The sequence below is a fragment of the Psittacula echo genome (assembly GCF_963264785.1).
Source record: "Psittacula echo genome assembly, chromosome: 1".
NCBI classification, from domain to species: domain Eukaryota; kingdom Metazoa; phylum Chordata; class Aves; order Psittaciformes; family Psittacidae; genus Psittacula; species Psittacula echo.
In genome coordinates this window covers 28,933,476-28,948,187 of record NC_137735.1, presented here as the reverse complement: position 1 = coordinate 28,948,187, position 14,712 = coordinate 28,933,476, and the positions used below count along the sequence as shown (strand labels likewise).

The window sequence follows — 14,712 nt, the reverse complement described above, 5'->3', positions numbered from 1 at the left end:
TCATCAGATACAGGGCAAGAAAAAAAATTTCTGTAAAGTGAGATGTTTTGGGTTGTCGTCCTCCTCTTGCCGCATGCACTTCATTCTGTTTCTTTATGACTTTGTGTACTTTCATCTAGTGAACTTCCACCGTTGGGACCTAGAACAAGGCGGTGTCTTTGATCTCCTGTTGCTTGCGGTGTGTGGCACACACTCTTCTGTGTCTTTTAGGACCTCTGTTACCAGGACTAAAGTGCTAGATGAAAATGTTAGAATATGATCAGGAATTCTTTATGGCATGTGGAGTGTGCACGAGTCGTTCTGGTGTTGCCCCCAGTTGCTGGGAGCTCAACTTTGTGACCTTGGCAAGTCCTTCCAGCTTTGAAGACAGCATACTGCAATTTGTGTAGAGGGAAGAAATACACGTTACTACAACTAAACATCAATTTGTACAAAACTGAGGTGAAAAAACTACGGCTCACATGTGGTACTCAGAACCTTATGCAAGGTTACATTACTTTTTGATTAGAGGCTGAAGTAGTTGTGACTCTTCTGTTTTCACTCCCACTGAGCTGCTTGCTTCATGAATGTGTTTGATAAATGATTGCTTTCAATTGAAGTTAAGGAAGTCTGTGTTATGTAAAATGTAACTTTCTGAACTGATAGAAAAAATTGTGAATGGCTGAGACTCCAGACTTGGGAAGATGGGAAGTGCCAACAGTTTTGTCTCTGTGGCAACCAGTATTCTCATGAATGAGTTGAATGCTAGAAGTGTTTGACTAGAACTTGTAGATAATATTTAGCTAATAGGAATGTGTACAAGTTGAAACAAACAAAAATCTTGCAGGTTCATCAGAATTGGCCACGTGCATCTCCTCATACCTTAACTGCAGAAAGCCTTAAAGCAGCTTACCTGAACAAATCACAATATGTAATACAGTAAAACAGACTGAGGCTAGGCTTCCTATACAACTATCTTAGGAAAACGGGTAAAATATCAATAGGTAATTCTTAATATCAATTCTTGATATCAATAGAAAATACTGTCTGCACTCATGGAATATACTAGAGAAATACCAGACCTTGCTGGGTAGGTCTAGAGCATCATTAGAGATGTCAATAGATATTCTGATTTATAGTGCGCAAGACAAGAATTGTAATTATTTACTCTTGATAGTTATGTGTGTGTTAAACTCATATATGAGTGAGATCTGATACTGGATTTTGGGTACTACAGTTCACATTGGGTGGGTGGTAACTGTGATAATAAAGAAATGCTTTTGAGTGTGTAGGGAGGAAAGTAAAATTAGAGGTGGATAAATATATGTAAACTTAGTATATGACAATTTCAATATTAATATAAATATTAATTTTCAATATAAATACACTAATCTGTAGAGAAGGAGTCTAATAGATCGAGTTTTGCTTATATTGATCAATAATATTTCTGGTGAGATTTGTGACTAGAGAGTGGAGAAAAATAGCTAGCATGACATGTCTAGAAAGGCTTTGCCTTCTTGTTAGGAAAATAATCTTACTGACAAAAAATGCCAGGAGATGCCAAGGAAATATTTTCTTAATATTTGTTCAGCAAGTAGAAACTTGAACTTCACAAATGCTTTATAAAAATTGAATCAGGCAAATGCCTCTCACCATCTAGGGAGATAATCCTTTACATCGGGCCTTGTAATTTTTACTTATGCTTGAACTGAAGATACCATATATTAAAAGCTGTAATCTTGGTTATCCTACAGTTGTATTCAGAATAGGGCAGTTCACACAGTGTAAGACAGTTTTACATGTTATCAGTAACAAAAATGAGTTACATTATAAACCCTTCTGCAGCTTACAGTAGAATTTCCTATCTAATTGAAGAAGAAAATCTAGTTGGATATTAAAGCTACTTAATTCCTCCTTCTGGTTTACAACATTTACTGTGTGAATATGTTTGTGTGATGGATGGGAAAGTAAAGGAGTGACAGACACTGTGTTTAGAAACTCTGCTTATAGCTTTTTATTTTATTTTTTTCCCTATAGCCTCCACGCCACCCAGCAGAGTAAATAAACGCAGAGTTTCTCCAAGTGTTGTTTCCACCTGGGAAAAGAGAGGCATCATCATGTCTAACATTACTATTGATCCAGATGTCAAACCTGGCGAGTATGTCATCAAAAGCCTCTTTGCTGAATTTGCTGTTCAAGCTGAAAAGAAAATTGAACTTGTAATGGCTGAACCTTTGGTGAGTCCTTTTTTTCATAGTATCCCTTGAAATGGTCCTGCTTTTTTTCCTAAAACAGGCTGATGTATCATGTGTGGTTACTGGAAAGATATTGTTGACTTTTCAAAGGGATTACTTCAAGAATAAATAGGCTTCTGCAAATAGGGTTGCTACCTCGATTATGCTTTATTTGCTTCTATTAAAACTGTTATGTAGTGGTTACTGGAAACAAGACCTCGTAGTATTCATAAGTTCTGTAGTTATAAAAGGAAACAGCGACAGCAAAAAACATTCCTTTATTAACACTGTGAAATGTGTTTCCTGTTGATGCTTCTTTGAAATAATACTTCGACAATATACTTTTGAGAAAAGATGCGTTTGGTTTGCTTTCCAAAGTAATGGCACTAACACCTGGAAGAACATTGTAGCCAGCATATATTGCACATTGGGCAAAATGCAAAGTCCTGCTGGTGAAATCCAGTTTTGAAACTTCAGGAAAAAAATTATTAAGCAGTCCAAAAGAACACAAAAATGGGGCTAAGAACGTTTTGTCGTGTCAGTAATGGAATCATCTTCAACTGAAACTGTAGATTAAAGTAGATTAGTAGATTAAAGGCTGAGGAAAGTGAAACACTTTATACACACCCACGTAGGTAAACATCATATATATGTGTGTGTGTGTGTACCAAGCAAGCCCACAACTTAAACATAACTTGTCTGTTTCCTTACAGACATCCAAAAGAGTCAGTACTCAGGAGGGTTTGGTAAGAAACTTTCTAGGAGAAGGGGCATGCAAATAGTGAAGGGTGCATGGCTAAGAAATGAGAGGGGAGAGCTGCAGGGGTGATGATGCTGTGAGTGGAAACGAAGAGAGCTCCATGTAGGGTGCTCTGCGTGCCTACTGCTGTGAATGCCGCTCCCTTGGCCACTTTTCCATTCCTCCGCTAAACATACAGGGAGGGTAGTACTTGGCCAGAACTACATAGAAATAACTCCGATGAATTGAAGAGGGCTTTTCCTGCAGACACAGCTAGTTTGGAGTGAAATCTCCTAGCTGAAATACTGATAGAAGGTAAATACAATAGCCCTGGAGCTCACTTGTGCTGAAACACTTGTCCCTAGACCAGACTAAATAAATCCTCTGACAACAGTCCTGGGCTGTGTCTCCCTGCCATGCTGGTGACTGTTAGTTAAACAAGTTTTTTTTCAATCTGTTAATCATACAAAATCTCAGCATCTCACCAGATTAAAAATTAGGAAACCCATGAAACTAATGAAATAATGTACTTTTCAGTGAAGAGTGATTCCCAGCTGTGTTGTCTGTTGAGGCTTTATGCATGAAGCCTGCCTTAGTCAGGATCTTTTACTAATAAGATTCTGAAATTGGTATCTTGTGTGTATACAGGATGTATAAAATTCTTTGGGATAAAATAAGAAATTGTAACTATTACTGGAGTAGGCATTTGTGAAGTTTCTGTGTTCATTTAACAGTTCTGTCTGTGTTCATTTGCTAAGTTGAATTCCTTTAAACAAAATATTTTTTAATGCAGTCAAATGTAAATTTGCACATCCAGTCAGCATTCCTTATTTTATATTGGTAGGAAGGAAGGACTATATGGAAAGCCAGCAATTTAAAAGAGGTGCCAAAAGCTGTGGAAAAGTGGAACAACCTGAGCCTGAGGTAGAAGGGAATCCTTGGGTGTCTCGATGAAAGGAAGTACTGCACTACTGAAGTGGTTTTACTTTTGAATGTAGTATTTGATGTAAATACTGAATATTCAGTTCTAGTGCATGGCATTTAAAAAGAAAGATCAAAGGCTGACTGGGTACAGGAAAGGCACTGACTAAGATCGAAGAAGAGGCTTTAATGGAAGAGAGGAAAGCCCTCTGTCATTTTAGTGTGATTTGATTTTGTGGGATGACTTGGCTACAAATAATAATGTGGAGAATATATATATAGTGTTACATAAATCTTTAATGTGTTAGATAAAGCTAGGCTGTTGGATGAAGCTATTGGAGAGTTTGGAGCCAGACCAATTAGAGGTAGGAGCTAGATGCTTTTTAAAACTTGGAAGATGAAGATGCCAGTAGGGGAGCAAAATTTAATTAAAAATAATAATAAAAGAATAAAATCGTAACTTTAGATCAAGACAGCACCTGAGGGTGAGGGAACAGCGCCTTTTTGACTAGATGTATGGGTTTCATTAGAAGTAATTGACCTGTGATTTTAGGGACTACGTGATTTCTCTGGCTGTGAATTTGCTTATGATGCTCAGTGAGTAAGAAAGTAGTTTCTTTTCACTGGTTTTTAATTACGAATTCTCTGCTTGCAAAATTTTAATACCACAGAGTTTCCAAAGTTATGGAAACAGCTTATCAGCAAATGCTTAAAATAAGTGATTCAAGTAGTGAGCATAACACAGGAAGGAAGATCATCTGTTTAGTGAGCAAATTAAATAAAAAAATTAAGCCACTTTGGGTGGTTGTTTGGTGGTTTTTTTTGTTTGTTTTGTTTGTTAAATTAATGTTTCTGAATTTTTTTTTGGTAGTAGTATACAGTTTTAAAATGGGCTCAGACACAATTTACTGTAGCTTAAAAGACTCTTCATCAGCTGAGCAGGTTGACTTGAGGCATAATACCAGCCTTCCCCATGTGTGAAACAAACTATACCAGTGAAAGAGATTAGTGGTAAACTCAGTTACCCTGTATTTTGTCAAGCTGCATGTAAAAATGGGTTAGAATTTGAGCAGGGAGTTTAACCAAGTTACCAAGCTGTTAACTAGGTAAGCTGCTAACCTACTAAATTGTTTGACTTAAGTCCAAAGTAGCAAGACTATTTAAGCCTGTTGCCGATGCCAGCAATTTTATTCCATCATGGGGATACTGAACAGTGTTCGGACTAGCACTGTATGCTCCTTGCAAGTCTGGTTTCCTACAGCAGCTTGGAGGACAGAAGGAAGCAGACTCACCTGAGCCCCCTGCTGAGGTGTGCCAGCCACCAGACGACAAGCCGGTGAATGCTGGAGGGGGGCCAACGGGTGGTACCTTTTTCCATGGGTGCAGTTGTTTGCACAGCACACACACGTCTGTCTACATCCTGATCTGCTGCCTGCCATATGTTGACATTTCTGCTTTACACAATGGATGCAAACTGCTCTTTGGTTAATTCAGTAGTTTGTTTTTTCTTATTTGTAGTAGTTTTGTTCTTTCTTTTTTTATTTCATTTGTAACAGACAAATGCAGACCTGTTAGTTCCATCTCTCTCTGAACTTCAGGAAGCCAGGAAAATAAATCTTAACATAATTAATTCAGTGAAAGTTTCCAGATCTTTCCTTTATGCTGTTTGACAGATTTTTATAAGTCATGTAAGACGACCAGCACCATGACAAAGCAGAATTAGGAGTAGACATTGCAAGAGAATTAATTTTAAAGCCATGGAAGTAGTTCAGAGACCTTGATTAACCTGTGAAGGGTTATAGAGTATTATTTGGTTATGTCACATTTGTTTGGTCAGGGTTACATTAACTAGGGTGATATTTACCTTTTAGCCGTAAAAGATTTCCTTTAATGCTCAGGAAAAATTGTAAAGGGAGGATTGTGAACTTGTAAGGTCTTCATTCTTTCTGATATTAAAAATCTTATATCAACATTTGATGAACAGAAGTGTCTCAATTAGTACAGAAGTTGGGAAAAAGTTAAGCTTTCAGAACCATCTTAGCATTTTGCTATCTGTTGACGTGGAGTTCAGCTTCTTTGTCTAAAGACTTACAGATCATTTCACTTCTCTTTGGTTTAGTATTCTTTAGCTATTTTAGACACATGCAATGGATATAATAAACCCAGTGTTTGTTCACCTGCATAGTAGCTGTGTAGCACCACAGTGGACACGTGGTGTGTTAGGGCATTGTATCGTAAGGACACTTCAGGAACCTGACTTTTACCATCTTCTCACAGGAAAGTCGCTTCTCTGTCTTCTTGGGGAATAGTTTTATGGTCATTTTCTTGCAGTTTATTTAGCAATATACGATGTTTATATAGAGTGGAACATTTCTTGTGCTTCTGCTTTATAGATAAGATTACAGTAATTTGTGCCATTTATCTAGAAGCATAGCACAGATAACCTGAATTTACCTAGAGTAGACATTTCCTTATAAAAAAGGGGGAGGGAGGAGTTCTAGTTAAAAGGGAATTCTGATTTGCACATCATCTCTGGAGCTTTTAGTATGTGCTGCAAAGCGTGAATTCATGTAACAGTATTTTGAACAGACTTTACGTGTAAAATTATATGAATTTGTAAGATTAAAAAAAGTGTTTATTTGCCAGTATCTGAAACTTTTTCCTGCTTGCTTTTAAATACACCATGAAAGAACATTGGGTAATGCATCAATTGATGAACAAATAGAATTATTTCAGAGTATTAAATGCATTTCCTGAAACCACTTTCTTTTTTAAAATATTTTTATTTAGGCATACTGGCACTGAACATGAATGACTTTCCTTGGACTATTAAGTAGGTTTCTTTGGCTTATAGAAAATGAATTCTGAATTGGTATCTGTATTATTTCAAGTTATACTTTCAGAGTAGGAAAATGCTTTTTGCCTGGACAATGTTGAATTCAAGTTTTCAGAGCCTCTAGTAATTGCCAAAGATTGTGTCCTTTTGAATACCAAATACAACCGCACTCATAGCAGAAAATGCCAGAAATTGCCTTGTATTTTCCAGAATACAATTAGGTTGAGTGATAATTGTTTGAATCTTAGACTTTGGGCACGCAATCCCAATTTGTATCTGTTTAACGTACAGCCTGTCTGTTGCAATCTTGCAAGTGTTAAATGCCAAGCAATATCAACTTCAAAATTTTTTGTCAGCAGCCTGACAGCCTGGGTGTTGTCTCTTACTAAACTACTACGCAGTTATTTTGTGTCAAAACCCGCTATCAGTACTGCTGACACCTCCTTTTACATCCCAGACCAGGCAAATTAACAGCTCTTCCAGCTTACTACTTGACTTGCTTCATAAATGCTCTTTGCTTAGTGCAATCTCAGGTGACCTAGTAACTCCGTAACTTTAGTACTTTTGCTGCTTTCCTCATCAAAGATACCATTTTCCATGCATTTATAATAAGGTGAAAAGTAGTTTAAAATTTCTTGAAATAGCAAGAAATGCACATCACATCTTTATATGTCTTACTGCTTTGTAGTGTGCCCTAAAGGCTGTTACTGTGGCACTTGGCTTGCCATAAATCATTAATCCTCAGAGCCAGTGTGTTGTATTTTGTGTAACTGTAGAATTTGGTACTCTCTACAGTGACTACTAAGAATTACTATTAGAGTACACAAGTATTTTGTTTTCTTAATGCTTTAATTCTCACTAAATTATTTTGTCAGTTGATTTTGCTTTTAACAGAGCAGTATGTCTTACAGTACTGGTAGCAATGGAATACTGTAATAATTAGATTCTGATAATACTATATCTTTTTTGCACCTGACAAAGTTATTTCAAATGTAAAGCAAGTTACTGACATCCTCCTTTTCCTCGACTAGGCATTCTAGCTTTTTTTCAGTTCAGGGAAAGTGCAGATTGGAAAAGCATTGAACAATTGTCTCTGCCTTTGTGAAGGCATTTTAAAAGTCATTCTTGTAGCTTAGAATAACTGCCTTATATGAACATGAATATGCTTGTTAATTCAGATGAGAATGGCTTTCCTTCTAAGTTACATTTGGCAGCCACTGCCAGCTATCTCTGTTGAGCACACTGCTGTAGGCCCTGCTGTTTGGAGAGGTGTTTGACTTTTTTTGTATCAGTCTTTAACATTGCTACTAAAACAGTCTTAGATGTGTATTCTTTGATTATGCGAGTACGCTTCACATCTTCAGAAATGATTCTACCTGAAAAATAATGCAGCTATTCACATTACAGGTTATTTTTTTGTTCTGTAATACAACTGAGAAAAAAAAAGGGATCTTTAATATCTGTCAGTTGCATTGTGAAATTCATGTTTATCTTCATTTTTTTTTTTTTACAGGAAAAGCTCTTGTCCAGATCTCTTCAAAGAGGTGAAGATCTTCAGTTTGATCAGGTAGGATACTTGTAATTGAAGGCAGTTTTTATTGGATTAAGGTGGCCTCTGTTTTTTGCAGAATAGTGGTTCCACTGTTTTATTAACTTGGAACATTCACATCTGAATCTACGTCAGAAGGTCTATATTTTGAATGTTAGTCAGACTTTATTTTCCATTGTAGTGTATGATAATAAGAACTACCAGAAAAGATCAATTATTTGAAGGTGGCTGTGAAAGCTGCTGGAGAAAAGATGCTGAAATGTGGTAGGGGCCAAAAAGACTCAGTTTATTTCTGTTCCTGGTAACAGGCTTTGTGTAAACTCAGCCTATATCACTTACTGTTTCAGTGTTTGGGGTTCTGCTTTTGTAAGCAAATAGTGTTAATTTCAGTAACATGGCTTTTACTGAGGGCTTTTTGATTCTATGGCAGAAGGCATAAGGTAGTGTCAAAATGCTGCTTTGTCCTTTGCTGAGTGTATAGTTCCACTGTGAGGCAATTCTGTTTCACTTAACAATAAATGAACTGAACCTGGAATAACAACTCAATTTGTTAATGTTCATTGTCTGTATTTCTCATCCTTTCTTGGCATAGGTATGTTTTTGTCTTGTAACTGCTTCCTTGCAATGGAGAGACAGCATTCAGATAAACCCACCTTTAATTGTCTGTTCCTGTTCTTAACAGCATCTTATTGTATGAAATCTAGTGTTCTATCCGTATCTTCTGTGTTTTTGTTTCATGCTTTCCATTACTCCTTGGATATAGGTATTAGACATTGGAGTGAAATCTGTGGATCTGCCCCTACTTTTCAGTTAATAGCCATCTGTGTACCTAATCTCCCTCCTCCCAAAAGAGAAACAAATAATAGCACATTATATTTGATGCATAATTTTCTTTTCAAAGAAAAACAAAAAACAAAGCCACTACCAAAGATCTCACGTAACCTTTTAATGTTTTCTAACCTAACCTTCTGTAAGGCCTTTATCTCCTAAGTTAAAGTTTACTCATAAGCAAGGAAAATGGGGGAATAGGACATAAATTCTTTGGTAGCTACAATATTTTGTTTTAAAGCTGACCAAAAGATAAATAAAATGCATAATAGGAATGTTCTAAAGAAGTATGTAAATCTGCAGTGTTAATAATTTTTCTAATCTGGCCCCCATTCCTACTGCCACATTTTTCCTCAGTTAAGGTTGTTTTCTATAAATCCCTAGCAATCATGTAATAAGCCACAAATAGGTTCTAAAAATATGCTGTGAAAAAAAAAAAGCATATAACTTTTGAAATATATTAATATAAAAATAAACTTGTTTTTCTAAAAATGTAGTACTTTAAAAATAATTTGTTTTGATTTTGTGGCTATATATATGTGTGTGTATGTTCTTATTTTGTTCTATTTTTAATTGTAATGTACTTCAGGTTCTTTGAGATCTAAATGTAATGATGCTGATTAACTACTTTAGAGAGTCAGAGCAGAATGGCTCCCTTGTGGTGACAGGGATTGTGCATTTTGATATGGAATTATGAAGGTTTGGCAAAAGGAATTAAGATTGCTGTTCTCTGTTTATTGCTGGGTGTATGAAACCCACATTAAGATCAATTCTCCAACAGTGCAGAAGATTGCAGAGTAGAAGGAGATTGGCAAAGTATGGAGGAGAGGAGGGTCCAGAGTGTAGAGTCACAGCATCCAGCAGAGAAGCTAGAGCTGTTGTCCTGCCAACCTTATTCACCTAGAGATCTTTATGAAATTAGGAATCTGAGTCTAAAAAGCAGCTTTAGGTTTACCAATATAGTGTCTGAGCTAGTAAGTGTACCTCGTGAATAAAAAGAGCGTGCTTGAAACACAAGCGATACTCTAAGAGTAAGAAGGTATATAGTTAATACTCATTCTCTTAGCTAAGTAAGTGATGAAAAGAGGGATGGAAGAGAAAGGTATGTAGTGTTGACTGTCCCTGTAATGAAAAAATAAAACAGCTGTTTAATGGGATTATAAGTTGTTTCTGTCGGAAGCATAACCAGACCAAGAGTGCTGCTATTAGTCTGAGTGTGCAAAATGAAGTTTTTAATTTTCAGATAGGACAGTTCTTTGTCACTGAGGTTTTGACTGGAACACAAATGTAAATTTAACTAAAAGAGATGAAACTTTGGAAGATGAGAAGGAAATTCTATGTTGATGTAGCTCTAAACTATTAAAGATTTAGCATTTTAGTATCAGTAATTTCCCTTCCTCATTCCCAGTGCTCCAAGAAGCTACTGGATAGGAATTTATTCGTAGAGCATATATTGCATTTCTTAAAATATTTTTGCTTGTACAGCTTGAAACTGAACTAGCTTGTATTTTTCTTCTGTTACTTCTTGTAGGAATCATACTTGGCAATTTCCTACGCTTGCCCTAAGACACCAAAACTTTATGATCATGCAGAAGCATATCTTAGCCATCTCAGTGACTGAAAGCAGATGTATCTCTGAGGTTCCGGCTTGTTCATGATTAGGCACAACTTGAGCCAGGTTTTCAAGATCAGGATTTTGGCCATAGCTGGAATATGGGCTCTAGCATCTTACTATAATTTTTCATCTCTCTCTCTCCTTGTTTCTCAGTGTACTGTTGCGTATGTTGAGTGCAGCAATTAGAAATGTGTTATGACCTTTAAGACTGGAGTATGCTTTGCTGTTTCATTACAAGGAAAATAAATATTCGTGATGATGACTAGTGTAGCCCTGTGCTCTTGGGCATTACAGGATCCCTTTGTCTGGGTTGCTGCTTTCAACATAGACATAATGTAATGCTAAAATAAAAGGGTTTTCTTATAATTTTTATATAAGACAATCTTGAATTTAGTATCCAAGAGGTACGTCAATTATTTTAAATAAAAAGAATAAGCATATAGCTCGTGTTCTGCTTACCAGCTATGTAATATGAGCAAAGATTTCATCTTTCTGATAATTCCAGTGACTTCTCATTAGAACATTAAGGATGCAAATCTTGTCAGGAAATGAATAATTATAATCTAAACCCGATTTTTCATTTGAAGAGGAAGATGCTTTATAACATCAGTAGTTTCTGGTTTTAGCACTTCACTAGTGGCAACGTTTTTAATTCATATGCTACAGCTTGTTTCTGTGGAAGATGATGTAAACTGCCTAACTGCTGGAATGGTTATGAATGGTAGTAGTATTAATACACTGTGTAAGCTTGCACGAAAAACTAAGGAAAAAATTTAATAAAGCTTAAAATGCAGTTTTCTGATTTTTCTTCTACTAATAAACACATCAATCCAGAAGGAGAGCAGGGGAGTAGAAATGCTTTGTGGGGTCATTTTACATTGAGAGCAGTGGGTAACTTCAGTGCTTGCTTCATCTGTTTGTGTCCTTTTGTGTGTGTTCTTGCTGTATGGACATAGCACTGTGCAATATATTGGATATATCATTATATTTAGAGATAAAGAACTTGTTATTTTTTGAGAAAGTGAAATTAATGTACTTCCACAGTGTTAAGGTTATTTGGAGTACGGGAATTGACAGTAAATCCTGAAGGCAAAACACATTTTGAATTGCTGTGGTTGGTGATAGATCCTTTCTTCATCAAATTCAGCTTTAGCTTTTAATCTAAGGATTACCTTGATGATTTTATGCTGAATCTAACACCTTTAGTTTAGTAACTCATGAGGAGAGTTCGTTCTTCCTGCTTTCTGAATAATTTTTTTTCCCGAAATAATGTTAATGCTTTTAACTTATGATCTCTGCTCATGGCTGGAGTGAGCTCAACAGAGATGCTTGAGTGCCTCAAACTGATGCAAGCAGCACATGAAATCTCAGTGAAGATTTTTCAAAGCTTTATCAATACGAATGAGTCTTTAGAGTTCTTTTTTCCAGTGCTTCCTTTTACTGAAGGATAATAGTTTTAATAGCCCACAAGTCTCAAATTTTCTCATAGTTTTTCTTTCATCTTCTCCTTTCCTTTTTCTGCAAGTTTTCACTATAGTTTTTTTCCCAAGGAAGTTTGTCAGACCTCTGCCACATCAGAAAGTTCTCTTGAACAACATCTTAATTTGTACATGTTCCTTTAGAATCATAGAATTGTACATATAACTTTAGAAACAAAAACATGTAGCGATAGAATCATGACAAGATTCATGAACATCCTAAAATCTCTGCTATTTTTTTCCCTTCAATGGTTTTATATGGGTTATCTGTATACATTTATTTAGCATTCTGTGATCCCTGGGAGCTTCAGAACACTTTGCTTAAATTTATTATAATTATTGACTTGGTGTGTCGTATTTATAGTGATTGCCATAGGTTGAAATGATATATAAAGTTGCCACTTAGTAACATTATATGATACACTAGTTTTAGCACCAAAACCCAATTTGAAAGAATTACGATAATTCTAGGATTTTTAGATTGCTTTATCATGCTGAAGTATTTTTCTTCCTTTTTTTCAGTTGATAAGCTCTATGAGCTCAGTAGCAGAGCACTGTCTCCCTTCCTTATTACGCACCTTGTTTGACTGGTACAGGCGTCAAAATGGAACAGAAGATGAATCTTACGAATATAGGCCTCGATCTAGCACGAAATCGAAGGGGTAAGGGTTTTCCTTGAAAAGTCTGTCTGATTTTTGTGTGTTTTCTTGGAAGAAAGTGTGTGCTTGGTACTTTTTTGACGAGTATTTATATTTGAATCTGTCATTACCTAAATCTGTGTGGAAAGATTATGGGCTTCTTTGAAGTAGTGTATTTAGCTTCTGTAGATGATATGTGTGAAGTGACTTTATTTTGGGGTTGATGTACAGAAGGAGGTTGGATGCTGGTAATTTCAAGCTAGTCTTTCCCTTTTTGAATTGTTTTGGTTGTTGGCAGGTCCTGTCAGGAAGGGGCAAGATGTCAGTGCTGCACCAAACCCCAAAGACTTTCCTTTTGTGTATGCGCAGCAATGATTGCATGCAATATATGTATACCACTTCTCTGAAATATTTGTGTTCAGTCTTGTGTATGATATGTGTGTTCTTGATTTCTTACTTCAGGGATGACCAACAGCGTGAAAGAGATTATCTACTTGAAAGGAGGGACTTAGCTGTAGATTTCATTTTTTGTTTAGTTTTAATAGAGGTTCTCAAACAGGTAAGCTCCTTTGCTTTGGCAAACTTCTTTTAATCTTTTGCTTTTAATGTCAGTTTTGATCACATCCTTTAAATTTTTATATTAAAAACTGGAGCATATGTATGATGAGCATATGCAAGGCTGTAATTACACTCTCAATTACATAAAGCCTTTGACATCTCCTGTCTTTTGTTTATATGCCTGCATTATCTCAGTTCACATCTTGAATCCACTAAGTCAAATCTGCTGATGTACTGCAAAAAGCAAAACTGTAAAAAATAACATTTTACTTAGTTCAGTACCTTTCGTCTGCTTAAACATTTTTGAAATACAATGTGAAATCACTGAATGACAAGATTGAAATGGCACTACCAACTTACATTGTAGTGCTAGATGTCATGCTACATGTCTGTTCATACAAAATTTGCATCCGTGTATGGACAAGAAGATAGAGCTTGGCTTCAAATAGCAGCATTTTTTCCTCATATTTTTTTGAGAGGAGAGAAAGTACTCTAAGAAATGACTTGAAACATGAAGCAGACAAGCAAATGTCATGTTTTCAATGCTTCAGTAGTTTGTCTTTTATGTATAGACCCAGGGAAATCAAATGGCTTTCTGTACTAAGTAAAGCAAAGACTGTGGTTTAGTTTGCAAATAATTTTGGGGAGATTTATGTTTATGTGGTTGTGTATGACACGTTTGTGACATAGGGAAAAAAGAAAAGCTGCCTGTCCTTCTCTCAGACAAAGTGATATTCCTATACTACCTGAACAGAGATGCAGAGAACAGTATTAAAACCATCAAACTCCTATATGTTAGTGTTATACAGAAAATCTTTAGCTCATGCTCTCTCCTTGCCTAAAATTTCTATCAGTGCAAAAGAAAAAGGAAAATGGAATAGATTGTTTGGTATTGGAGGGTTGTATGGATAGCTTCTGTATTTTGAACTGGTACTAGTTTTTCTGCTGAGTAGAGTACGTGTTGCCAGTGATTCACATGTCAGGAGAGGTGCCAAAGTTTTGGTTTTGAAGAGAGTCTGTGGTGACTCCTCTAATGCTGGTAAGCCTCTCGTGCCTGTACTCAGACAAGATAGGTATTTTTCTGATAAGGGTATTTTCCTCTGCTAAAGACCCACAATGGGCCACTAAACAGAGATATACCAAGTAAGAGAATCCTTCAGTCAATTTAGTATTAAAAGTTATCTAAAGGGGGGTTCTGCCTTTAATGTGAGTCTGCAGTGAGGCAGTCAAAGCGCAGAAAGGATGGCTTTTTATCAGTAAACATATTTGCATTCAAATTACATTCATCTTCCCAGGAGCCCTATCATTACTTAATTCTTAGAAACTGGTTTTAGTGG

At 36.2% G+C, this 14,712-nt stretch overlaps 1 protein-coding gene across 10 annotated transcripts in view; it reads left to right on the top strand.

Annotated features, from left to right (window-relative positions):
- The window catches only part of FRYL (FRY like transcription coactivator), a gene marked incomplete at its 3' end in the record, with an annotated part of 166,183 nt that overhangs the window by 66,220 nt on the left and 85,251 nt on the right, over window positions 1-14,712 (top strand). For all 10 annotated transcript variants that reach the window (XR_013958876.1, XM_080639011.1, XM_080639007.1 and 7 more), the window contains 4 exons: window positions 2,017-2,216; window positions 8,223-8,276; window positions 12,702-12,841; window positions 13,280-13,376. Coding sequence is in view for 9 of the 10 variants with exons in the window: in XM_080639007.1 (XP_080495133.1) it covers window positions 2,017-2,216; window positions 8,223-8,276; window positions 12,702-12,841; window positions 13,280-13,376 (491 nt within the window). The remainder of the gene's footprint in view (window positions 1-2,016; window positions 2,217-8,222; window positions 8,277-12,701; window positions 12,842-13,279; window positions 13,377-14,712) is intronic.